This window comes from Marmota flaviventris, chromosome 4 (assembly GCF_047511675.1).
Source record: "Marmota flaviventris isolate mMarFla1 chromosome 4, mMarFla1.hap1, whole genome shotgun sequence".
Classification (NCBI taxonomy): Eukaryota; Metazoa; Chordata; class Mammalia; order Rodentia; family Sciuridae; genus Marmota; species Marmota flaviventris.
The window spans coordinates 69,018,030-69,045,827 of NC_092501.1; the positions used below are offsets into that span (position 1 = coordinate 69,018,030).

The 27,798-nt window shown below is 36.9% G+C and overlaps 2 protein-coding genes across 2 annotated transcripts in view; one reads left to right on the forward strand and one right to left on the reverse strand.

Annotated features, from left to right (window-relative positions):
• Window positions 1-953: 953 nt before the first annotated feature.
• Window positions 954-27,228, reverse strand: Fas (Fas cell surface death receptor). The gene is made up of 9 exons (XM_027949227.3): window positions 26,866-27,228; window positions 12,610-12,763; window positions 7,603-7,740; window positions 6,449-6,557; window positions 5,645-5,706; window positions 5,427-5,492; window positions 4,180-4,247; window positions 3,248-3,272; window positions 954-2,509 (listed from the first exon to the last, which is right to left on the reverse strand). The coding sequence occupies exons 1-9, from the start codon at window positions 26,893-26,895 to the stop codon at window positions 2,145-2,147; spliced, it is 1,017 nt and encodes a 338-aa protein (XP_027805028.1). The 5' UTR covers window positions 26,896-27,228; the 3' UTR covers window positions 954-2,144.
• Window positions 26,241-27,798, forward strand: part of Acta2 (actin alpha 2, smooth muscle) — a 49,963-nt gene continuing 48,405 nt past the window's right edge. The window contains exon 1 of the mRNA XM_027949224.3: window positions 26,241-26,786. The gene's annotated coding sequence lies outside the window, so the exon portion shown is untranslated. The remainder of the gene's footprint in view (window positions 26,787-27,798) is intronic.

The window sequence follows — 27,798 nt, forward strand, 5'->3', positions numbered from 1 at the left end:
AAGCCAAAATGTGCCTGAAGGTATAAATAAAACATAAACAAGATTCTGAAGACTTAGTATAGAAAAAGAATGTAAACTATCTCATTTACTGATTACACATTAAAATATTAATACTTTGGGAATATTGGGTTAAATTAAATATACTATTAAAATCAAACTTAAAAAGAGAGATGGAAAGAGAAGACAATGTTAGGAGAAGAAAATTATTTCTTATTATATAGACTTTGAGGAAGGGAAAGAAATTCCCCACTCATAAGATCCTGGAAGTCAGCTTCAATTATCTGATATGGCTACTAGTGAATTAGTCACATTCCCTTAATATTGCTACTATTATACTTATTATATTTGAGTTTGTGATGAAGTTTAAGCTAACTTTAGGGTTAATATAACAGCTACTGTGGTGTGAGACATCTATGTTTAAATTGTGTTCTTGCCAACATGAAAAACAAAAGGAATTCATTTAAGGATTAAGACAGAATCAGTGGTCACCAAATAGCTAGAATGGAATATTAGCTTTCTTACCAGTAAAACCTACACTTTCAAATTTGTACTTTCCTATCCTCATTTTGGTGTCTGAATGTAACCTTGTCCAACAAATTATTGTGTGCTGTTTGAAAGAGGTATTCTTGGCAATAGCAATATACAGAAGGGATTATTTAGCTATTAAAGGGGCTTTATTAAAAGGAAGTACCTTCTAAGTGATCAAAGAAAGCTTTGAAGCTTTCTCTAAACAGTATTTATAGAAAAGGAAAACAAAAAGTAAATCCCCACCAAAAAAGAGAGAACTAGAAATCCAAGAACATTGCTTTAATTAAATATTTTAACCTATATTTCCAAACATTAAATGGGGAAGAATCCTCTCTCAATGGAAGCTCTTTAGGTAATTCTAAGTACCTGTTTCAGTTTATAACCATCTTCAGGTCATTGTACATCTATATAATCACAAAATAACCTTTATTAAAGTAGAAATATAAATATCCTTTATTAAAATTCATATTTAATACAAACTTTCACAGATGTTTTAATGTAAAAATAAACAACTATCAGTAGGCAAAGGAGCTTGTTTGAGAATCTGCAGACAATAACAAGAGCAATTCCTAAAACCTGACAACATTTTTATCTTTGCTAGGTATTGGTAGCCAAAAATAATACAGGGGGAATTTGGGGACATTCTGAAGAGTAGGGACAAAATAAAAACCTTACCACCCTTGATAGTAGACATGGGCTCATGATATGCCATGAAGCTGTCACCTGTAAGAACAGTGAGTCTGTTTCAGACCAGGCTAGATAGGCTAAGGGCAGTCTTGATTTATGGGGTCATTAAATATTTCTTTGGCAGTCCTTTCATATTTGAGAGTGTACTGGGCTGCCAAGATGACAGCAATGGAGGTAGCAAGGGTCTAGTGACATATATCTGTTAAAAATGCTTTTGATACCTGAAAAAGAAATCAAGTATTTTTGTCTATTAAAATGGTACACAAATAGAAAATATTCAATAACTTTAATCCAATCTGCATTTTCCATTCAAATTCAAAACTGAAAATTGGACCACAGAGTATCAGTGATCTGCACAAATATCTTTGAGGCATAAGTTTATTAAATTGTACATTCAAATATATATGCAAGCTGTGTCTGAATATGTTCCTCTCAGAGTGGTAAATAAAATTTACAAACATGGCAAGATCTCTAGAGTCATCACAGAATCACACAGAAGTAATATAGAAGCAAAGCAGTCTTTCCAGTGACTGATGTGGCAGCAAAAGTTCACAGTTTCTGTTGATGTGTGGAAAGAGGTCAGCAGTGGGCAGTCATTTATACTAATATTCACTAACTACATTCACACTGACAGAACTGCATGTGAGACGCTACAGCACAATCCTAAGCTTTTCCCCTTTGTACAGGCTTCTCTTTGGGTGTTTATCATGCCACTGCATTTACTCTTGACCATGCATGTCTGTCTTCCCACCTGTCTTAAACATCTTGAAGGAAGAATCCTAAGGTCTTTGAACTCCATAAAGGAATAGCTCTACAGATCTCACAAATGAAAAAACATAATGCACCCAATAAAAAGTCAATTGATATTTACAACCTTTAGCTACACAAGACCTTTTTCACACTGATTTTACTTTGTTGACTGTACATACTCAAAACTGAGTTAGCTCTTTTTCACCCTGGGCCAAGCTTTGTCTTTCATTTTCATTTCTGCAGCTTGAATTTTCACGGTCACTAACAACGTCTGTCTGGACAAAATCCTGAATTTTGTCAGCCAGAGCACAGAGATTGGCTTTTCGGAGACTTTTAATTAAGGTGTTATATGCATTCTTCTTGCCATGAAATTGATACCAGTTACGAAGCAGTTGGACTTTCTGCTCAGCTGTATCTTGCGGATTGTCATTCTTGATCTCATCTATCTTGGCTTCATTGATACCATTCTTACGAACAAATTCTCTAACTTGATTGATCGTCATTTCTTCAGCAATACTAATGATGTATTTACTCAGGTCAACATCTGAAAAATAGAATATAGTCTCTGAAAATTTGTTTTTTTTTTTAAATGAAATTCCCATTACAGAAAATCATGTTTATTCCTTCCCTTACCATAATTAACAATACAGGAAAATCCTAGAGACCCAAATGGCTGATTATGGAAAAACAAAAATAAAAATAATTCTGAATTGTAATTCCAGCTCCTGCTATGGCCCCAGTAGTTTGCTCTCTGATCAGGGCATGACACATAACATCTCTGTTTCTTCCTACCTCCTGTATGAAATAAGAGGTTTAAAAGACATCAACTCTAATATCCCTCACAAAATTGAAGATCAATGAGCCACAAGCCTAAATGAATAGGCCAAAAGTTTATGATCATTTTATCTGTGAAACCCAGGTCAAATGACAGAACCAAACAGCATCAGGTATGTTGTTACAGAATTGAGTACAACAAAGACAACTGAGTCTACAATTCTATTTAATTGTCACTCTGAACAGAGGTGCTATAATACACCTAACTGGTTCTGAAGGAACAATTTCTCAGAATGTGATGTTCTGTTGCTACCTGATTTATTTTTAACAATGAGCGCTATAGATTTAAATGAACTACTGAATAAACCCTTGATGGTGAGCAAGAACTGTAAGCCCAAGGGGTAGCAAAGTCCACAATATGTTACTGAAATTAGCAAGACTTTATTCTAAAATTGGCCTACTCCTGCAAAGGAAGCTATCTTTTAGAAATACAATGATAAAGTCTTACCTGAGAAATTCATTGGCTCTATTTCCTGGGGAGAAAAAAAAAAAATGGAGGCGGGGAAGAGACAAATAAAAACATATTTAGAATATTCTAAATGTCACTTTCAAATTCCTTAATTCTGAAGAAAGTACATTCGTTTGCCTGATATATAAAATTAGGAAACTAGACTAAGTGATTAAGAAGGGTTCTTTCATCATTCAAATTTTTAAAGCTTTTGGCCTCACTAGAAACTAAGTAATACTGGCTCATTTTTTACAAAGACAAGGAATCTAAGGAATCCATGAAATAAAATGAGATTATTTTCCATATAAATGCATTAAAGTAAACAACAAACATAAACATTCTCAAATTTTCTTTACTATAGCTATTTTTTAACAGCAGAAAAATGGCTCAAAATGAAATTCTTATGTACCATATTGATTTAAAGAACTTAACTCCCTTTGAGCCCTTGCCTCAAATGAAAACATCATTATTCAATTAACAGGAACTGTTTTCTCTTCCCAATGTATAGTTTTGCTATTTGAAATGTCTTGACCCCATGTTAGAAAAAGAAACAACTAGAGATTGGCTTAATAGTTGTCTGGAAAGAGTCGGGATGTGCTTTTGTGATAGATTTTAAGAGCAATCTCTTTGCCCAGGCTAAATCCAGGCTTTGGTAAAGGATGTCTCCCTGCAGAGGTGACACCAACGTGAAATAGGAACCTTGACCACATCCTTCCTCCAATTCACATACAGCACACTTCCACTCTCCCTTTTGTTGCTTCTTAAGACGCTAGAAGCTTATCTATAAACTAGGTACCATATCTTAACTAATATTTGATGCTGTTCTAACCCATATACACATTAAAACAATACATGTTTGTTTAAAAGAAAGTAACTATCAAAAAGCTGAATTACTACTTTCTCTATTTTTTAAAGAAATCTGATTCACCTACCCGATTGTTGGGTAGAAGTTCATGGTGACCATGTTTTGTACTGCGGTACTTAAAAATTCTGTATATCCCTGAAAGACCAAAGCAATTTCTATCAGACTCAGACCTTAGCCTGGTAGAAAGCATGAGAAGATACTTTCACACTAAAATATATAAAAAAGAAGAAAGAGAAATTCACGGAAACTTTAAGTGGCCAAACACAACAGGAAATGGCACTGTGCTAAACTTACCCCCACTGAGTCAAGTGTTCTAGAGACAGGCCACATCTTAACTGAATCATCCAATTATCACACCCTGGCCTTACATGAAGTTGGCTTTTGACTGACTCTACGGCCACACCACTTCCTTCCTCTCCAGTATGGTGGGTGGCATGACAGCAGAAGGGCTCGGAAGCCATAGGATGTGGAATTGAAATCACCCTGCTGTTGCAGGGCATTTAATGCCTAGAAGTTCAAGTACATAACACTTATAAGTAACTCAGGTATACACATTCAATAAGTTTTTCCTTGAAGTTATTATGAGATGGAAGAAAGGAATCTGTATGTCCCTAAGTATAACTGTTTAAACACCAATTACGTATTTTTAGCTAAACAACCTCTAAAGCTAAGACAAAAATCATATTTTAGTTGAAGAAGCAGTGACTTGTTCCAAAAAAGAAGGAAAAGTGTGATAATTCTGAGTTACTGGAAGATGGTATGACCCTGTATTTTAAATGGTTAAAGCTATCTTCCAAACTAATTATGATTATATCCAATCTGGGGCTTATCTGCTAACTTTAATAAATGATCCTTGCATAAAACGTGTTGCCATCATATTTTAAGTGAAGTAGGAGAAATGTTAATTTAAAAAAAAAAAACAGCTTGGTCAAGGTTCAGGAGGTACAAAAAGGGATCAGTTTATCAAGTGTCCTTTCAATTTTGTTCCAAGGATGGCCCTTGCTTTTGTGTTTTCTTAACTCATAGGAAAAACTTAACGAATAGTGAAGGATTACTTCTGATTTTTAGCTATTACTGCAGAGAACCCTTGCTTAGAAGGAGGATGGGAATACCACTCAATTCCCTAAAACTGTTCATCAGAAATAGCAGCAGAAGGTATCATCTGTTCTTATTAGCTTTCAGGAGTATGTTCAGTAGCAGGAGATCACCGATACAACAGAGCTACACTTGGTAGCTTTCTTACAGTTAGAAGACAGAGAAAAATTCTTGTGGGCAAAAATTCAAATTTATAGTTTGAACAAACTAAGAACTTACCAAAAGCTATAATCGGGAGTAGCAGTAGCAGGAGGAACCACAGCCAGTTATAATTGAAACCTGTAGCTGGAAACATTGAACATTTTATATGAAAACAAGCAATTTTTAAGGTTAAACAAAATATTGTACTCTTAAATAATTAAAATCAATTAGTTTTTCTTCATATTTAATGGTGAGGATGGGAGAGAGGAGAATATAAAAACAAAAAGAATCATTACTTTCTTTTTTGCATTTGGTATTGCTAGTGGGTGTACATCTCTCAGTGATTCCATGTTCACACCTAGAAAAAAATACACGAGAAATTCAGAAAGCCTGGGTTGATTCCTTCATCATTTTCAATGGAACGTGTATATTTGGGGCCATTTTATTCATCTTTATGTCTCTGAGAAATATTTTTTCCCAAATATATCTAGATTATCATCTAAAAACGAAGTGCAAGTTAATAACATGATTTTGGGTGTTTGGATGAAAAAAACACCAAGAGTTACTTTGTTTTAAGATACCAAAGTTAAAGGAAGATAAAATATTGGCATACAAGGGAAGATGAAATAGACAAACAAACTTCAAACTGACAATAAACCGAACTCTTAAAATACCAGACCTTAAAATAAACTATCTTTTAAAAAATGAACTACCAAGATAAATTTCAAAAAAGTATCATAAAACATTAAAATGCCTAGAGAGTAGACAATGCTCAGGATATTGCTTAGGGAAGCTATTCAACTAGCTTCTTTGGGTTGCCATTCTTGGAATCAAGGGGTGATAAGGAGAGTCAAGAGGCTCAAGTGGAATTTTCTTCATAAGTCAAACACTGACAGAGACCCAGTTTACATCATCATCTTTAGCAATTAAGGGCACAGGAAGTATTCAATCATGTTTGAATGAGTCAGTGGTCATCTAGTTGCTTGGAAGGAGAAACAAAACCAGAACCTTGAGTCTTGGTCAGTGTGGGCTTTTCTCTAGGAAGACATTCTTTATTAGGGTACGTCTAATATTTTCATCACTGAAAGACTAAAACTTACGTGGTGCACGGGTCACAGTGTTCACAGAGAGCAGTTTCACAATAAAAGTTCAGTTTACATCTGCACTTGGTATTCTGGGTCTGGGTACAATTTGTTTCCACTTCTAAGCCTAGAAATTCAGTTTGGAAAATATTAATTATAGCAGCTAGTTATAAATGAACTATGAAAATAATGATCAAGGGCGGCATGGATTTTTGAGATCCACTGCTAAGATCAATAGTTATATCATCAAGCCTTTAGTAACATAGGTAATGTTAAATAGCAACACAAATACCCACAGGTTAAAATAGCCAACAAAGTTTTAAGTGAACAAACAATCCAGCAACCAAGATCATCCTGCCATTGGTTAGATGGTTCCTCTCTTCCTCTAGCCTAGACCCTTGCTACTAAGAAAAAAGCCCAAGGACTAGCAGTATAATCAATACTCAGAGCTTGTTGGAATTGAGAATGTCTAAATAGACCAAAGCCAAGGCCATCACTTAAGAGATTCTGATTTAATTGCTGTAAGTGAGACCTAAGCACTGGCATTTTTAATAGCTCCTTGGGCAATTCTCACACACACAGCCAGGGTTGAGAAACCTTGCTTTACAGCCTAAATAGGGAAAAGAAAAGCTTTTTGTCCAGCGGGTTTTTGATATCAAATAAAACTAGGAGTCCTTCTGTTACATTTTACTCTGCTCCCTCAGAAGAGATTGAGATATCCATAAAAATTCAGGTCCCCCAAGTGGAATTATCAAGACAAATCAGATCTCCAAAGATAGGGGAATATGCTACCCACATTTTGGGTTTCTCTGCCCTTGAGTCTATAGACTTCTAAGCTCTTTCTGGCCATGAATAAAGACCATTATACAAGCAAAAATCAAGGCAGGATAAAAATAGTTTCTGTGGTTTTGACTGGAGATGATGAATCCTTTGATTTGATATTTAGTCATTTGCCTTCATCTGAGAGAACTGCTGAGAGTTGACCCACAAATGTCCAGACCAGTGAATTTTAGCTCAGTACTTGGTCCTGCATTGCTCCAGCCAGCCTCATTCTGCACCTTCCTGTGTGTCAACATCATATCAGAAGAGGGGCCAATCTCAAACTGTACTATAAATGGTTCTACATGAAGTACCAGGTTTGGACTCTTTTTATTGCTTCCTAAGACACTTACCAAGTCCTCCATCACAAAACTTACATCTTCTGCATTTAGGAGAATAATGTTCATTATCTGTATACTCCTTCCCTTCTTGGCAGGGCACACATATTGGCTTTCCCCCATTGGCTGTGCAGTCAGCATCTTTTCTTGTACCTGAGCAGGGGGAAAAAAATCAAGTATTTGAAGGTAAGGTGGCTATGTAACAGCATGGGGAGTGCACAGGAATTATTATGGCTTGGATGTGAGGTGTCACCTCATGTGTGAGACAATGCAAGAAGGTTTAGAGGAGAAATGATTGGCTTATGAGATCCTTAAACCAATCAGTGAATTCATCCCCTAATACGGATTAATTGAGTGTTAACTGAATGTGGGTAGGGTGTGGCTGGAGGAGGTAGGTCATTGGATGCATGCCTTTGGAGTATTTGTTTTGTATCTAGCTGCAGAGTCTCTGCTTTCTGATCATTACATGAGCCACTTTCCTCTGCCACACTCTTCCACCATGATGTTCAGCAAAGGAATGGAGCTGGCTGGCTGGCTGTGGACTGAGACCTCTAAAACTATAGGCCCTCAAATAAACTTCTCCTTCTCCTCAACAATTGTTCCAGTCTGGTTCTTTTAGTCACAGTAGCAAAAAAAAAAAAAAAAAAAAAAGCTGACAATAAAACACTCCTAAAATGTTGTAGGGGCATTTAAGCTAATGATATATAAATACAATGGGGAGAAGATTATTATTAAAAAGTCAGTTGTGAGTGAGAAAGTCTTCTAAGACAAAAGCTAAAAGAATGAGTAAAGGAATATGCCTAGAGAAACAAGATAATTAAGAATAAGAGCATATAAAAAGTGGGAGATGGTCTGGGATTGTGGCTCAGCAGTAGAGCACATGCCTAGCATGTGTGAGGCACTGGGTTCTCAGCACCATACATAAATAAATAAATAAAGATCTACCAACAACTAAAAACAATATTTTTTTTAAAAAAGTAGAAGAGAGGTGAGAATGATCAAATGCACTTAAAGAAATTCTTTTGCCAACTAATTTCTTGGAAAGGGGAGAAGCCTGGGAGATACTCAGAGCAAAATGGCTGTCACTGGCTACAGAGATTACTGAATTAATTTTGTTCTAATTTCTTATTTTACTTTGAAAAGTCCACAAATCCTAATAAGAGATAATGTAGTTTTAGGGAAAGGACATTAGACGTTCCAAAGACCTTGGTCAAATCTTTAGTACCTATAAAATCTATAACAAAGTGTTTAGTCTCTCTAAGCCAAAATTGTGTCATGCATAGGATGGAGATAATAATCCTTCTCTTACATTGTTATTAGAATGCATCTGTTCTGTATAGTTAATGCTCAGTTTCCTCCTCTCTCCCTTTTCTTTCTACTCTGTTTCCATCCAGGAATAAAGTCCAATTTGCTGGACAAGCATAAACATATTGATAACAAAATTTATTATCAGGGTTGTTATCTTAATGCAAACAGTTTTAAATAATATTCCGGTTTCCTTTAATTTACATTAAAAATAAAGCATGGCATTGATAATACTAAGCATTACGCAACAATATTTTCTGGGAAATTCACACATTTAACAAGAGCTTATTAAATGCCTGTTGTGTAAGAGGCAGTTTCTAGGAGCTGGAAATGCTGTAAGAAATAAGTCAAAGCCTTCATTGCAAGACTTTCACCTTCCCAGGCAGACAATGTGTAAATGAATATGTGAAGTCCAGGGATGACAAGTGCTATGGGTAAAACTAGATTAACATAAGGGGACAGAGAATGAAGAAGAAAGAGACAGAAAATATAAACAGAAAAGCATCACTAGTGACTAATTATTAATGGTAGAACTAATTTTAAAAGATACACAAAGTCTAATCCACTCCACTCACATATACAGCAAAAATAATTTACACTGTTTCCTAAGTACGTGACTTTATTAATAACTTTATAACATTCTTATTGATTAAAAAATATATTTACTATAAGCAAATTATGAAATGTAAATATATATATGATATTTTAGTAAACAAAAACAACAGTCTGTCAATATAAAAAAAAATAAGCAAATCATGGAAACCCAGAATAGAATTCAAACACAGGGCATCGGGGCTAGGTAACATCGAGGCAGCATCCTAAGGAACACAGTGAAATAACAACTGTGTTTCCTGTGAGTCGTATTATACTGATTTCCAAATGAATTTCTCTCTTCCATGAACTGTCATGGAATGTGCCTAGCACAGTGTAATAGGAGATATAAGAACTCACATATTCTTTGCTCCAAAGTATACAAATTAATTTTTTTTTTCTTTTGGTACTGGGGATTGAACTCAGGGGCACTTGACCACTGAGCCACATCCCCAGCCCCATTTTGTATTTTATTTAGAGACAGGGTCTCACTGACTTCCTTAGTGCCTCGCTAAGTTGCTGATGCTGGCTATGAACTCATGATCTTCCTGTCTCAGCCTCCCCAGCTGCTGGGATTACAGGCATGCGCCACCGAGCCAGGACACAAATTTTTTTAGATGAAAAATTAGTGACTGTCCCCCCCAAAAAATGTATAACACATTATTTTCTGAGTATAATGATACATAATTATTATAAAAAGTTTGGGAAAAGGACATATGAAAGCACTTATATATCAACTACCTTGAGATATTATTTTGTTGTTCTGCTATGCATATAAACACACACACATATATTCATATGTGAGCATATGTATGTGTAACAGGTGTGTGTGTGTGTGTGTGTGTGTGTAGTGTGAAAGTAACAAACTACAGAATCCTTACTGGATATGACAATATGACTGGGACTTTTTGATCAAAAGTGTTAATTCACATATGGAATCATTAAAAAATACTGCATTTTATTGTAATTTATAAAGAATCACTATGTAATCATTTTCTAATTGTGTGACACTGTACAAACACATTAGAATTCCAGATGCTTTATCGCTTGTCATACCCATAATGTATCACCTGTTGGTTATTTCCTTCTTTGTCTTCCTTCCTTTCTCTCCTTCCTCCCTTCTTTAGTGCTAAAATGAAAGCTTAAGTACACCAATAGTCTGTCTGAATGCCTGAAATTCTCCAAAAAATTCAACCAAGTTTTCCTAGAGATAAACTTATATTTTCTCAGTATTAATAATACATTGATTTATATAAATTAATTAAATTACATTAAAATCATAGTAACAATGAATACAAACAGATTTGGAAGCAACTTGAATACTGATAAGCCAAAAATTCAATAACAGTGAATAAAAGTGAAAAGAGTGTTTATCCTGTATTTGATGCCACCTAGGATCATTAGAGGAAAGAGCAGAGAGAAGCAGTTTATCCAGTCAGCAAGCTAGTTGGCAATCATGAAAGGGGATTTATACAATTAAGGACTATATTAGAAATATATCAGAAATTCTGCTGTACTTTGACTTTGATTGGCAGAAAACTACTTCTTTAAATATCCAGAAGTCACTTAAGCAATCCCACATCATTGGGTATCACAGTGAAATGCCATGCATTCAATACTTTTCTTTATTTTTTACTATTTTCTTAAGGCATTTTCTATAAATTAGTGTGTCAGTGGTTCTAAACATTTTTAAATTTTTGACCTGTACATTCAACTTTATTTCTTATATAAGTTTGTATCATTAACATTCCTATAGTGGTAGAATGAGTTCTCATCCCATAAGCTAACTCACAAGGGCTGAGATCCCTTCTTAAAGGAAAATAAAACAAAGCAAAAAGGCAAAAATTCTTGACAGACTGATATATATACAAAGCATACTATTTTTTATTTTAACTTTTGTTTTAGATTTTAAAACTGTGAACATATTCCAATTCATAGGGAAAACTGATCCTGTTCAGCAAGTTATAAGAAAGTTAAGAAGCCATTTTTCATTCCTGTTGGAAAAGGGTAAATATAAAAGGGCGTTAAGTATAAGTCAGTTGTATTATAAGGGATGTTTTTCCAAATCTGAACTGGAAGCTAAGGGGGACTCTTAGAGAATCTTTTCACATACCTGACTGATGCCTGCTTTGCACTGGTAGTGTGGGAATCCTGGGAGACCAACAAGTCCTACTACAGATCTACTACAATTTTTTCTGGCCCTATTAATCTGTTGCATAAATCACACAAACCCATGTATTGCTTTCCTATACCTTCCTGTCTTCACAATACAGAAAGATGAGAAAGATCCACAGTTGAGAAAGATCCACACCTGTAATGTACTAGTAATCAACTCTAAGTTGGAAAAAAAAAGTTTGTGCAATTACATCTGGCTTAGCTTCTAATTTGCTAGTGTTTGAAGGATTTCCGATATGAAATTGATTTGCATTTCAAAATAGTGACTTTTAAAACTTATTGATTTGTGTCCGTTACATTTCTAGTTCATCTAGTTATTCAGCTGCAAATGCAAATATATTTTGCAGGCTTCAGTGCCAGGACTAACAGTCTTCTTAGAGACCTGACTGAGGGGAAGTGTGAGACATAGCCTATAAGGGTGAGAGTCCCTTGCTTTCAGAGCTTCACTATTGTTATAATATATCCTAGTCAGTTTTAAATGATAAGCTTTAATACCCACAAATAAATCCTCTTTTGCTCATGAGAAATGGAGCTAAATAGACAAATCTCCCATTTTGGGGGTACACATAATTTGTAAATTTGTAAAATTTTCACTTAATCATAATCATATCAAACAAGTTTTTTTTTTTTTTAATATTTATTTATTTATTTTAGTTTTTTTCGGCAGACACAACATCTTTGTTTGTATGTGGTGCTGAGGATCGAACCTGGGCCGCACGCATGCCAGGCGAGCGCGCTACCACTTGAGCCACATCCCCAGCCCCCAAACAAGTTTGATAAAGGCAAATAAAGCTGATCTTTTGAAAATAATTTCATAATTGGTATATTCCTCCAGTAATATTATAACGCTAAAGGGTAATCAAAACTTGTAAAGATAACGGATTCATTATTACCGATGCTACCCCTCACCCTGATTTTCATTCCGATCTCTGAATATTTTGTGTGACCTACCAGGAGGACACAGCTGACAGCAGAACTGGCCTCCATGATGCAGGCCTTCTGAGCACTGAGTCTCAGCTTTTGTAACATTCTCCCTCAAGTCCCACACCTCAGTCGCTCGGGCACTGATATTTTTGGGCAATGATCCAACAATAAAGGGAAGTATCTGTAAAAGAAAAACATGAAGAGAATTTATTGATTTCTGAAACAAATAACTTGGGAAATGAGTGTCACTGAGCCAAATGATTGGGTCTGCTGTGCAGAGGCAGACTCAATGTTGGGGCCCCACCCTCCTGCTCAATAATCACTGAAAAAGGAGCACACCACCTGCATACAGCTCAAGCCAAGGTTTCTAAGCCACACAAAAAACAGTGTCATGCATGGGAGGAACCAGAGCTGTGCTCAAAAGTAAGCACTAGCTCCTACTTACACTGCCCTGTGCCATGGATAAAGAACTTACATTGTTTCCTTATCCACACAGTAGAAATAATCTATTCTCATACATCTGCTGAAATAATTAAACAGAATCATGCATTTAAAGCTCTTACCACAGAACGGGGTGCATCATAAATAGGTGCATACTAAACACTGATATTATTGTGACTATCATAAAGTTGCAGTGACGGATAGCATAATGCAATGGGAAAAAAGAAATTTCAAAATGTCAGTGGTTTGAATCCTAGTTCTGCCACCAGAACTGTGACTTTAGGCAAGTCACATAACTGCTCTGATACTTGATTTCTTCATCTGCTAAGTGAGAATAGTATTTTCTATCTTAAAAGGGTTGTTATGACAATAAGAAGTGATAATTTCTATCAAACCTACTACTTAGCCTACAGAATGGCAATTTCTTCCCTTCTTATATACTAATGCAGAATCAATGGTTTATGATTAAATCTTCATTTGTTATCCATCCAAGCATACAATAAATATTTCATTAAAACCAAAAGTATATTCTTTATCTTTGTTCTGGAAAACAGTCTTTTCTTTATAGAGAACCAACATTTGATTTCCTTTGATTCCTTTCTCCTTCAAACAAACACTCATAACTCTAAGTGACATTGTGTCAAACTTAGCTAGCTATAGAGTGGAGTTCCTTAGGAACATGAAGAGGAAAAAATGTGTATGTATATATATATATATATATATATATATATATATATATATATATATTATATATAAATATTATATAGTTTATAAAATAATAAAAACACCCCCTGCTCTGATCCTTCTTTGGGTTTCCTATTTTTTTCTCTAAACATAATTTTAAAAAATCATTCATCTTACATATAGTAAGTAAGTTCTATTACCAGTCATTTTGCTGTTAGTTTTGAACTTTGTTTTCTCAAGATCATTTTCATAGCTTTCCTGTGTGTCTTTTTTCCCCCTATTATATGGCAGAGCCATAACACTGGCTACCAAAAAGTCACAACTTCCCTCTCAGCCCTTTTTCCTTCATCACTTAAACTGGCATCATCCCATTCAGACCACAGGATACCACAGGACTTATGACTGAGAAGATAAGGAGGGGTGAAGAGATGCGGTGGCCCACATTTCCTCCTGGGATGGATGTGTCTTAAGATGCATTTCTAACATCCAGACTTTCCAAGAGGGAAAATGACACCAAAATATCAAGGAAATGGTTGACATGTCCAGGGTCATATCACTTACTAGCAAAAGGAGAGCTCAGATTTGTCAATTAACTTCTACCATATCTTTCTTCCCCCTGTACTCTGGACTTAACATAGAATATAGCTGACTTTCCAGTTATGAACAATTCAATGTAAGGAACAGTTGGAATTGGCACACAGATGAAAAGAATGGTACTAAATATGCTGGCTTTCCCACCAAACCACTGCCAAATCTAACACTTTTGTTGAGCCGAGCTTGGAAAACACAAAGGTAACTAACTTTGATTACAATGGAAAATTAATATCAAGTTTCCAAAAGCAGAAGAACCTCAGGCCCCACACATGCCAAACACTCTACCACTGAATCTACATCTCCAGGCCAATACCTGCATTTTATTTATATTTATATTTATATTTATATTTATTTATTTATTGTAGGAATTAAACCCAAGGCCTTGAACCCAAGTAAACACTGTAGTACACAACCTCAAGTCCGGGGCTTTTATGTTTTAAAACATAAATCTATGATCTTTTTTCTAAAACACAACAAACATGCAGTTTTGAACAAAATAGCATTATTGACCTCAGTCTCTCTTTTTAGGATAACAATTCTCCTTTCTTTCTCTGCCACAAAAGGTCATGCTGTTATCCTGCTAATATTAATCCCTCTTTTATATCACAGAATCATAGCTAGGTAACAGAATTGGGCACTCTAGGAAACAGTAATGTGATTGGAGGTGTACCAAAGTGTTAATCACTGAGATGGGAGAGGCTTTCAAATGAAATTTGTCTACATTTTTAAGACTCCTTATTCTATAACTACCCCCAGGTTCTAATTAATGGCTAAGAATTAATTATATTAACTAATCAGCATTCCAGACATTGGAGCTCATGAAAATTTTTAAATAATATAAAAATTCATTAGGAGATAAAAGAGATCAGTGAGTCTTCTTGCAAACTGAACAGGAGCAATTCTTTTCTATTGCCAGCCACCTTTGTTATTGTGAAGAATAAAGTTACTGGTGAGCTATTACTTGCTTTCCTTCTCTTTCAATTCTGGTTTCTAATTAGAAACAAGATGACACAAATTTAAACTCAAAGGGATGGGATTTATAGGAACTGGGCCAGCCCAGATTCCCAGATTGACAAGTCAAAAGCACTCAACGTTAATGCCCAATTAATTGTGTGTGTGTGTGTGTGTGTGTGTGTGTGTGTAATAGAGCCCTATGCTCTTTGGTATGCAAATTTTATCCAATATCCAGGAGACTGAGTAATGCTTTAACAGTGTATTAACTAAAAATCAATTGTTTGGATGAGACTCACCTACATTATGGAAGGTTATCAGCTTTACTCCAGAAAAGGCAGGAAAATGGGTTAAATCTAAGGTCTGAAAGGTACATAAACTAAGGAAAATGGTAACCACATGGAAAAATAATGAAGAATAAAAATTATTTTAAATATCCATCATAACATTTCTTTAAGTCAGAGAAATCTTGATCACATCATCCAGAATATTAGCTAAGCCATTAGCAAATTAGTTAAGCAAATTCATTTTAAGCCTTTCCGAGTTTATATGAAATCAGGGTGTTTTGTTCAGGTTGTGTGTGTGTGTGTGTGTGTGTGTGTTGACAGAGAGGGTCAGGGAGAGATGAGATTTATCTTAAGGAACTGGATCACATGATTGTGAAAGCTCAGTGAGCCAGAAATCTGATAGTGTAGGCCAGTAGTCAGGAAAGAACTGCAGCCAAGAAATCAAGTCCAGAGACAGACTGCTAGCAGAAATATTTCTGGCTCATGTTAGTGAGGCAGCCAGTCTTTGTTCTACTTAGGCCTTCAACTAGTTGGTTAAGGTCCACCTACATTATGCAGGGCTATCAGCTTTACTCCAATTTATGTTAATCTCGTCCAAAAAACATCTCCACAATACATCCAGAATAATGTTTACCCATATATCTGAGTGGGGTGGCCCAGCCAAGTTGACACACAAAATAACCATTATGTAAAGACATATGGTGGGAAAAAAAGAGATACACAACAGGTCAGGGAGAGAGAAATGCTATTTAAGTGAGTAAAGGAGGATTAGGGGCATGAAGAATTTTGAATGGGACGATGCTGTTTCAGAAAGAGTAGTCTGGGAATGCCAATGAGCAAGAAGACACTTTGGCAGTGACTTTACAAACGTGCAAGGGGGAGCGAGGTGGTTGGAAAGGCTTTCCAGGGCATGGCCCAAGTAAGGAAAAACCCAAACTTCTCAGCAAAAGCTTCACTAGGAGATACTAAAGGAAATAAATATAAAGGTTTCCTGATCCACTCAGATAATTAACATTTGATATTCAAGGCCACAGTAGGACCATACAGCCTTCTGTATCCATAGATACTGCCATCACATAGAATCCTGGAATGACAGAGCAGAAGGAGACCATGGCCTCTATTCAGCTTCAAGGCAGATTTTTTAAATGGCTCTAAATGTAAGTTCATTGTAACTTGAGTCTTCTGTTACCTACAGTATTTTAATATCTTGTGCAAATGAGAAAATTTATTTCTCTCTTTCTGAGTCATTCATGAAAATGCTAAGTGAGATGACCAACCCCCATTCACATTCCTTCGTGGCATTTGTCTGGCCTTTTACAAAGTTCACTCACATATATCACCTCTTCATAGCTACAGTAAATCTGCGTAGGAGGAGTTACTACTGTCCTTTTTATAGTTGAAGCTGAGCACAGAGTACAACAATGACTTATTCAAAAACCCAAAAGTATGAAAGCCTGAGGAAAGACTCCAGCACCATATATTTGGCCCAAGTCTGGGCTCCGTTTCAAGTTTGTGAGCTAGTTTCCCAATGACTTTTACTTCATCTAGGCACATAAACAACACAATTGTTGTCAGATAATCATTGGCAAAAAGCCTGCCTGTTAATTGTATAATGAACCTTCCAAACAAAGGGATGTTGGGGAAAATGGAGATGTTTGGAAGCATTTCTCTTGAGGATCAGAAGTCAACTCCAAGTTATTTAGTCTGGGAAAATCGTAGCAGGATCCCCCCAAAGCCAGGGCTCTGACTGGCAGGAAATGGAAATCTGGCCAGCCCCGATCACATCTTGGGAAGAAACTGAGTTTGTCTTCATCCCTCCAATTGAGTGCTATTTCTGGGAATAGCTAAGACCATCAGAGCACTGGTAGCAAGGGTGGGGCTCTGGAATGAACAAACAGGATGTCGAAACTGGAAACCATCCCATACCAGAATCTTTGCACCTGCTGCCTTTGAGCCCTCCTAGAAATAAGGACACATGAGAATTTGTTCCTGTTATTGTAACATGGAATATGGATAGTTGTGTTCCTCGTCTTGGGAATTTGAGGCATGAAACCCATGGACACAAGGATGAGAGTAAAGTGACAAGAGTTAGTAGAGTAATAAAAGCAGAACTCCCAAAGGGAAGGGACCCCACAAGGGGGATGCTCCTGGGTCTCTGTGGTCTAGGGGCTTTTCAAGACTTATCTGATGGTCCAGCACCGGTGGTTGGTGTGGTGAGGGATGCCAGCATGGATCAAACAAGCTCTTCCAGCTCCAAGTTTAATAAGCCAATCAGAGGTGCATGATTTCAATTCTTTATTTGCATAATTAAGAGGATGGATCCAACCTTTGGGTTGACTTGTCTGTTGGGGAGAGAAAGTGCTTTGGGTAGGGGTCTGCTTTGTGGTTGCCATTGCTAGGGGTAAAGGTGAGGTAACTAAGGAAGGGCGGTCAAAGCTGTGAGGAACAGAAACAGTTTTTCTAACTAGGAAGTCATTGTGGTTAGAGCTGACAAGGAGTAGCTAGTCAAAGGACATTCTCCAGACCCAATGTCTCCTTCCAGGTTGGCATGATGTCCCCCCGCCCCATCCTTTCCTTCTCTGAGGCCTTAATCCTATCTGCCTATGGGAGATCTATCTTCCTTCCTTACAGTCACTGGGAAAAACAGACTCTCATTAAGGATGACTCCAAAGAGTCAGTGGTGACAATTTGTAGAAGGATGAGCTAGGATTTGAGAAAGAAAAAAAAAGAAGCTAAAACACATACACCACATACACACACCTTGCTCTTACTGAAGTTCAAAACAAACATGAAAAAACTTAATGTAAAGTAGTGGTGAAAAACCTTAATGTAAAGCAGTGGTGGGAAATGGCAGCCCTCTGAATGGTAAGAATGAGCAAACACACGCCTGGCATGGTCAGTGAAATTTCTCACTACTGAGCTCAGTCATCGAACGGTTTGTCCTGACATAGCCAGGCAGCAGCAAGTTCCATAGAAATCGTGGGGAACAGGGTTTTATTTCTAACCAAAAGCCAGGAGGCAGTTTCTTCCACAAGAACACAGTGCTCAGCCAACTGTAGGAAGTTTTCCTGTCTTGAAGAGGGTAATAACAGTGGTCTAGTCAATTCAACACTAGAAGGTTAGGAACTGAAAAAAGTGCAAGGTTAACAAAAAGGATATTAAAAAAAAAAAAAAAGTCTCATCAGGAAACCAGCTTTTAACACACTGAATTTGAGATGTTTTTAATTCCTTAATAATTAAGACTAAGGATAACTTTGTTCCTTTGTTTTGCTTAACTCATCTGTTTCTTATTACAGTGGACATGTGTTCATCGTACAATAACAAAAATCAAAAGGTATAACTTCAGTGGTAACCAGATTGTGTTAAGCCTAAAGATCTGTATTGAATTATCATCTGTTTTTCTTTTTCAGTAAGAAATAATAATGGATGATAATGGTAGTGAACCTAAAATAAAAGCTTACCCAGCATTTGGAAGGTGGGAAAAAATTCTAAAATTTGAACTAGTAGCATTTATTCATTCACACAAATTTAATTTTCCTCAAGTATCTTTAGAAATTCGATGATTTCACTAAATCAGACATCTTAAATATCGACTTTTGTTTAGGTGAATATAACTTTTCCTTAAATAAGCGTGATCAGGGCTATTTTATTTCCCCTTAGTCCACTAAGATTATGTCATCCATCACTCAATATAAGACCCTGCTTGACAGTGAAGGAAACCGTTTCATTTCGGAAGAAAAATTATTAGACAAAAAGATGTCTCACACTAAAGGGAATGGTTTAATTTACGAAATTGAAAGCTCAGTTATACAAATCATCACAAACTGGTAACTATAGCTGGCAGTAAGTTCTGTCTCTGCTGAAACTGTTTTATTTTTCTTAAAGAATATTTACCAGAAAAGAATCCTTATTAGTCATATCCTCATAGATTCCCATGTCAAAAACACAACCCTTGAGTTGCTGGGCTGCCAATGAAATAACAAGATGTGTAAAAAGTAGTTTATAACTTAGCATCTTGTACTATCATGTCACTATAAGTAAATAGACACATTTCTTAAAAACCAATTTTACACCTTAGAGAGCACATGGACTAACTTTCTTGTGTGGTTTATAAACTGCTTGGAAAAAAAAAACATATAATAATTACGGTGTTGTTAGTTACCCACAGAGGGGGAGAGGGGTGGAAAGCATTCATTTATATGTGTACGTTCTGGAAGGTTTGTTTTAAAATGCCAGAAATATTATCTCATATTTGAATCCAGTGTTTTGAAAAGTGAACCTTATTCAATAAGCATAACTTACCCTAATAGACAAGTATAATGAAATACTTGGCTTAAAACTTATTTTAAAATGCTTGTAGGTAGAATTATTTGAACATTAGACATCTCGAATTCTAAGTAGAATCCATTTTAACCCCTGGATCTGAACTTCAAATAGACTGATGAGAACAGATGGGTTCTAGGGAAAAGAACTCACCATTTAAATTGCCTTTCAGAATTCAACTAAGAGGTAACAGAATGCAGAGAGGCACTTGGGTGAGTGGTAGAAACAGAAAGTGAGAAATTTCTAAAAATTTAAAAGTTTTGTTGACACCAGCAAAGCCGTTAGCTAATTCCTAAGATCTTCAAAATGTGAACCAAAATGTGGTATCTCATTTTAGTTTTAGGGAAGAAGGGTTCTGAAAGTGATGTCTTTAAGCCCCCCTCTCTGACAGAAGGATGCTTCATGCCAGCGCAGTGACTGGCCTGTGGTTACACAGCTAGCTCTAGAGAGTCAAGACTTGTGAGCCGAATTGTGCCCCACCCCCAAATTCATGGATGTTGGCCTACTCCCTCAAAATATGACTACTTTTGGAGATGGGGTCTTTACAGAGATGATTAAGTTAAAATGAGGCGAGCACAGTGAGCCCTAATCCAATGTGACTGGTGCCCTTTTTTGAAGAGAAAATCTGAGCACAGGCTAACACAGGGTCATGTTCAAGGACTAAGAGAAGTCATATATAAGCCAAGGACAGAGGCCTGGGACAGATGGTTCCTTTGTGGCCCTCAGAAGGAACTAACCTTGGTGAAGCCTTGATCTCAAGACTTTCCAGAATCCAGAACTGAAATAATGAATTTCTTTTGTTTAAGCCACCCATGTGAGGTTCTTTGTTATGGTAGCCCTGGTACACTAATATAAGAACCAATACAGCCTCTTCAATCCTCAGATTCTCGATGTGAAGGGTGTCAATGGTACCTACAAACTTGGGATCATGCATAGCTGAGCCCAAGGACTTCTCATCTGAAATGATGAGAAGCAGAGTTAACCAGGTAAGAGAACAAATTTCTTATGGTATACAGAAACTAAATTTTCAGGGACTGAGAAGAACTAGAACTACTTCTTACCAGACCTATTAGCCCTGCTATTCTGGTTGAAACCTCTACTACTAATGACAAAAATGAAGCAAGATATAAAGTTCCACTAACTAATTCTACTTGCTTGCTAATTAGACTTTAGTTACTTATCAATACTTAAAGAAAAAGAAATTCTAAAAAAAAAAAAAAGACTCTGAGGGCTGGGGTTGTGGCTCAGTGGAAGAGTGCTTGCCTAGCACGCCTGAGGCACTGGGTTTGATCCTCAGCACCACATAAAAATCAAATAAAGGTATTATGTCCTTCTACAACTAAAAATATATATATATTTTTTTTAAAAAGACTATGAGCAATTTCTTTTTTTTTTTTTTAAAAAGGCATCATTACACAATTCAATGTCAAGGTTTTAATGATCTCCAATATATTTTTGTAAAAAATAAAGAATAATGCCTTTTTATATACTATTATATTATTGAAAACTGAAAAAAATAAAATAAATTTTTACATGAAAGAGATAAGTAAAATTCCATTTCATTTGTTTTTACTTTTTTCAAAATGTCTAAAATAAAAACAAAAGTTAATCCTATCCCAGGGACATCTTCTTTCTTTTTAAAGCAGTTCCTGGAGAATTCAGATGTACTGAGGCAGCAGAAATAACTGTTTAGGTCCATGACTGACCATGCAAAAAATTAAATTAAATTAAATTAAAGAACCTAGGAATTTCACCTGGGATTAGATTTCAAGTTTGATGCTAAAAAAATCATTCTCAAAATCTATCAGAAAGGGGATGGTGTTGTGTCTCAGTGGTAGAGTGCTTGCCAAGCATGCATGAAGCACTGGGTTTGATCCCCAGCACCACATAAAAAAACTAAATTAAAAAAATAAAGACATTGTATCCATCTACAACTAAAAATATTTTTTAAAAAATCTGTCAGACATTAGAATCAAACAATGATTGATGCATTAAAAAAATAAGAAATACCTGGGGCTGGAGTTGTGGTTCAGTGGTAAAAACACTTGCCTAGCATGTGTGAAGCACTAGGTTCGATTCTCAGCACCACATATAAATAAATGAATAAAATAAAGATGCATCAACATCTTAAAACAAAACAAAACAAACAAACAAAAAAACCTTATATCACACCACAGACCCAACAAGGAATCAGGATCTCTGAGAACAGGCCCTTCTAATGATCATCTTCAACATCTATCCCTGGCAATATTCACGTAAAGGAAGGAAAATCTGAGGTTAGTAGGCTACTACATTTATTTGTGAGGAAGATAAAGAGTTTACAGACTTAACAGCATCTGTGTTTTGCACCTACAAATCAGAATGTGGCTTTTCAGGGAGAATTAATGATCTTTCCAAAAATAACTCAAGAAAGAAGTCATTTTGAGCAGAGAAAACAGGTAATGGGAAGGCTACAAAGTCCTAAACAGGAGTCTCAGAGGCCTTAAATGTCTCAGGTAATACAGAAGTAGCCAGATATAATAGACAACAAGGAGTGGAACGGGCTTGTCCAACTGCAACACTCCACCCGGATCCAAGGGGCAGCCATTACTGAGCTTCAGGGAAACAGAGACAATGTGTTATATCCGCTCAGATCTTCAGGTTTTCAAGAGAAACCAAAAGCCCTAACATTTAAATGGTGGCAACAAATATTAAAAATAAATAAGTAAATGCATATGTACATACTTATGTGTCGACACAATGTGGGCTCAACAAAAACATAATGAACAAAAATTATACATATTTATATATCCAACATGTTCTAAAATACATATACATTATGGAATGACTAAATCGAGCTGCTTAAAATCTGTATTAGCTCACATACTAATGGTTTTTCTTTGTGATAAGATGTCTCAAATTTATTCATCCTGTCTAAATCCATTCATCCTAACTAAAAACTGGTATTATTTGACCAACATCTCTCCAGCCACTTTCCTCTGACAGCCCCTGATAATCATCTTACTACTCTCTACTTCTATGAGTTCAACTTTTTTGGATTCTACATGTAACTCACATCACATGATATTTGTCCTCCTGTATGTATAGGCCCAATTTTTAAAATCAGGCCTAGATTTTTCAGCATGCATATGAAAAAAAAAAAAAAAAAAAAACAGCTTAATGGGACCAAAGACCCTGCTGTAAGAACAACTAACCATCAAAGTTTCTTCTGCAAGGAGTTAAAGGCCTTAACTCTGAGCTTGTGTGTTCTTTCTCTCTTTCTTTCCTCTGTCTCTCCTGGGGTTTTTTTGGTTTCTTTTTTCAAGATCTCTGCCTGAAAAATCAAGTGTCTGTGTTTCTCACATCTTAAATTTTTATAGTCTCACAGAATATACAGGTGAATAAGTATATACCTTATTTATATATTTATAACACTACATAACTGGACCAAAGAACAGCCTGTCATTCATAAATCTAATAACAAGTTTATTCCAATTTTGGAAGTTTATCCCAGTCTACAGCTTAACATAACCTGCAGTAAGCTTGGTCACCTCAAAGGGCTGAGTCCATCTGCTGATATGTATACCATTATGGTAAGACATGTTTTCTTTATAAGAAATTATTAATAAAAATAATAAGTAAAATAAAATTAAATAATAATTTTAAGTAAAATTCAGTAATCACAACTCAACAACATATCAAATAAAAATTAAAAGAAACAATGGTTTGCATATATGCAAAATGATAATAAGCAGAATATAAATAGCACTGATTATACATGTAATTATGTGCAGGTATAGACAAGGCTGGGGTGTTATAAATAAAACAAAAAATAGATTTGAATAAATCTAAAACGAGTGACTTTATTATTTCAGTATTTACTTTTTGTTTCACTTCATCTGATTATTTGTTTTTATATTTACCTACTTAACAAGAAGGAATTGATGATTCCCTATCCTAAATTTTGTTTCAAGTTGCTGTGGACTTTAGAACCTATTAGAAAACATGTGCTCATGAAGGGACTTTTGGGACCCAAGATGATTCACCAAAAGCACTTAAGTTAGTAGGGGTTTTCAATGGGGGGGATTTCCTTATTCAGGTTTCTGATTATCTCAGAAAATGGTGATTCTCTCCAACTGACAGTTGTGCTGTAGTGATCAGCTATGAAGATTCCATAGCTTTCACAGATTCTTTTGAAATACTGACACTTCCACTCTCAGATTGTTAACAAGTAAATTACTTGTCCACTGACCCAAAGAGACTTACTCAGAGACAATATCCAAATCATGGTTTTTCTTTGCCTCTGTCTCACCTTTTTCCCCTCTAAACTCAGTGCAAAAAATAAAACATTTTTTCAAATTAAATGCTTTACCTCTAAGAGTGACAACTGTGTCTGTCATGGACAGTAAAGGACTTTCCATCTGTTGAACTAGCTATCACTGGGGCCCCTGATGGTCTCTCAAGTATCAACTTACTTTTTGCCTCTCAATCATGTTATTATATATGAACATATTTTCCATACTAACTGTTAACATTTTGATTTACATTTCATCATTTTACTGTATTCATAAAACTTTTTAAGTCCTTTGTGATAAGTAAAAATCCATTAAAAAAAAAAAAAATAAAAGTAGAGACATCATGCAGCCCATCGCATGCTTTTTGGACTGCTTTAAGGAAAATTATTAAATTATAAATTAATTAACTGTTCTTTTTTTCCCCCAAAACAGCTCTTTGAACCATGCACTATTTTAAAAACAACAACCACCACCTTACAAAAACAAAACTCACACAGTATCCAAAGGTATTTTTCAAAAAAAAAAAAAAAAATTATTTCGACTTTTTCTTTCTCCTTTAGAAATTTGTAAATGTTTTGGAATTTCAAACTTAATTACTGTAAGTGCCATAAAAAAATCCACCCAGAAACTACGACAGAAAAAATTAATTCTACAAGGATAGGGAGAGGGAAGGGAAGCAGAGAGGAAAGGAGAAAATAAAACAGCTCCGAGCTGTCACATCTTCTCCCAGTTTCTTAACCCAATTAAACAAAATTTGCTTCCGTGTTCCATGTAACGAACATTTTGCCTCCATTTTACTTATTGCTACGACTTATAAAGCACTACCAAGTAGGGAGGTAGAAAAAGCATTTTTTCTGGAAAAACACAAGGGGACACAGCAATGTGGAAACTTCTTAAAGAACACAGATGTGATGTTGGGCAGGCAGTGGGCACAAGGCCATGTTCTGCAAATTTTAAAAAGTCATATTAAAAGGGAAAATGGAAAGTATACAACAAGATATAAACAATGATTATATAGGTTATGATAGGGTTTTCTGACTTTTAAATTCTATTCATCTGCATTTATAACACTATTTAATAAACCATAATTTCTTAAATAAATACATAATAAATGTTTTAGTTAATTTTAATGTTATATATATTATTGTATCATATGTAAAGAAATGTATGCATATGCATGAATGTGTGCACTCTTTTGGAAAAGCAGTTTCCTTGGTGCTTCAGACATGCATCACTTAGTAAATATATAACTGTAGATAAGTTAAATACACGTACCTCCAGGCCTTGACAATTTTCTTACACTTTGCTAATACTCCTGTCCAAAAACTGGGAAACTGTCAAGGCAACCAACACTGTAACTGTGGAGTACTTAGGAGGATTATACTCTGAGGCTGTATAATTGATTTCTCAATTTTAATCTTAAATTTTCTCTAAGGAAATTTCTAAAGGAGCCTAAATATTGCACATTATTTTTGAAAAAACTAGGGGGTATTTTTTTTTTCTTCTGGTCACAAAGTGGTCTCAGACACACAAACTTTTCCTTTCTATATTTAATGTGTTCTAGGAGTCAGTTGCAATCAGCAAATTGCCCATGTATTGGAATTAGATCTAAATTCAAGCTCAGCTCTGCTGTGTGATCTGAGGTGGATTATTTAAGCTCTCTGACACCATTTCACCTTCTGTAACTGAAGATGAGGCTTCCATAAAACCGACTTGAGATCATATTTGTAAACATTCCTATCACTGTGTCCAGGACTTCGTTTGGGCCCAATACAATAATCCATTGACTCTCAGAACTCAAATGAACCTCTTGGGACCAAGTCCCTTAGATTTGCAATCATCAAGCTGGCATTTTCTGAGCAAGAGACTCTCTAAAAGAGGCTTCTGGCCAGTTAACCTTGTTCAGTGGGCTGTGTCACCCTGGCAAGAAGCCTTGAGCTTTCAGAAACTATGGTGACAGTGCTAGCTGAGGTAGGGTAAGAGGAAAAGAAGGTAGAAAAACAACAACAGAACCCGCTGAGACAGTGACTAACAGTCTTAAGGAGAGGAGTTTCCCGGAAGGGAAGCAACATAAGTTTCTTTTTCCTGTGTTGCAAAAAGGAGGAAAACAAACCTCCAGAAGCGTATTCGGTCCGACATAACTTTTTCAAAAGAAACAAACGGTGCCTTCCGAAGACTCACCAAGAACCACTGCCTAAGACTGACTCGCTCCCTAAGTTTGAGAACTGTCAGAAAACTAGCAGTACCGCTCCCCGTCGCCCCAGGCATCCAGCGCTCTCGCGCGCGATCCCACCCGTCACGAAACGGACCTTTGGCTTGCCACTGCACGACAAATCCAGAAGATCTCCTCTTACCCCTGGCCGGGGTACTCCTCCAGCGACATCAAAGTCTCCCGGGCCCTGCCTCCAACCCTGACCGCCTCCCACGTCCAAGTTTTCGTCAAGCACAGCAGCCCCCCACCCGCAACCCGCAAAGCGTTGGCGGTGCGCCGCCTGCTCTGCGGCTCAGCACTACCCAGCAAGCCCCAAGAAAAGCAAGTCCCCGGGCTTCTTGACCACCCGGAGCTAGTTAGTCTACTGCCCGCAGCACGCGCTGGCCGCCGAGCCCCAATTCCCAAGCACCGGTGACCTGCCGCCGCTGCAGCTCTCGGGTAGGTTCCGCCCCCGCCCCCCAGCGCGCGCTCCGGGGCTAAGCCGGGAGAAGCCCCACCCCAGCGGGAGAGGGATCACCAGAGGCAGGAGAACCCAGATCCTGGGCATGGCTGTCGAGCAATTCGCCGAAGTGAAAGGGCCTCTCCAACTCGGAGCAGAGCGAGTCACCCGCCCTGGGAGACGTGACGGCCAGGAGAGCCGCACCTCGAGCTCTGGCTGGCGTCCAGGTGTGTGCTCGGCCAGGGCCCGCCCCGGTGCGCCGGCGAAGTTGTTCTCAAACTGTTTCCCTCTCTTCCCAGAAGCGTCTTTGAACACCTGTACTCCGTTTCTTTTGAGACAGGAGTTACGACCTAAAGAAAACCCCTAGGGTCAAGAAGAAGGGAAGTTTTGCTGGGGAACGCCCGAGGGAGGGCTCCATTGATTCAGCAACTTGGCCTGCGCGGGGCGGGGCGGGGCGAGGTGGGGGTTGGGTAGGCCTGAGAGGGGAGAGTCAGGGTTTGTTGCACAAACGGGCATTTCCCCTCCCGGGGTGTTTCCGCGGTTGTCTGGCAAGCTCAGTTCAGGTGAGGACCCTGAGAATCCGATTGCTCCTTCCTCAGCTTTCCTGGAGTTCAACCTGGGAAGGTTGGAGAAGACTTGAACCGAACCTGGAACTAAGAGTTGGTAGCTCCTGCCTGAGTGCAGGAGCCTTGGCCAATTGAAGGGAACCACCAGCAGAAGACTTGGCGTTCACTCAGCTCTTGATCTTAGGGTTGCTCATAGGAGCCTCTTAATATTGTATCAAGTGGCAGTCATCAAACGGAAAGGTAGATATTGTGCTATGGGATTCTGAAAAGGGAGGGTCTATTAGGTTGTATTTCTCAAAAGAAGAACAAAGTTAACTACTTAGGACAAATCAAAAAAAAAAAAAAAAAAAACCCAGCTGTATTAAAGGTTCTCAACGACTTCCTCTCCTTTGTTACTCATTATTTCCTGAGGAATGTTCTTAAAAAAAAAAAAAAAAAAAAAAAA

Excerpts from the sequence above, each read along its gene's own strand:
- Fas (XM_027949227.3), bottom strand. The coding sequence starts at position 26,895 with ATGCCCAGGATCTGGGTTCTCCTGCCTCTG. Across the intron at positions 5,707-6,448 it reads CACTGTGACCCGTGCACCAC|GTGTGAACATGGAATCACTG; the intron begins GTAAGTTTTAGT and ends ATTTTTTTCTAG. Across the intron at positions 5,493-5,644 it reads TACCAAATGCAAAAAAGAAA|CTACAGGTTTCAATTATAAC; the intron begins GTAATGATTCTT and ends CAATGTTTCCAG.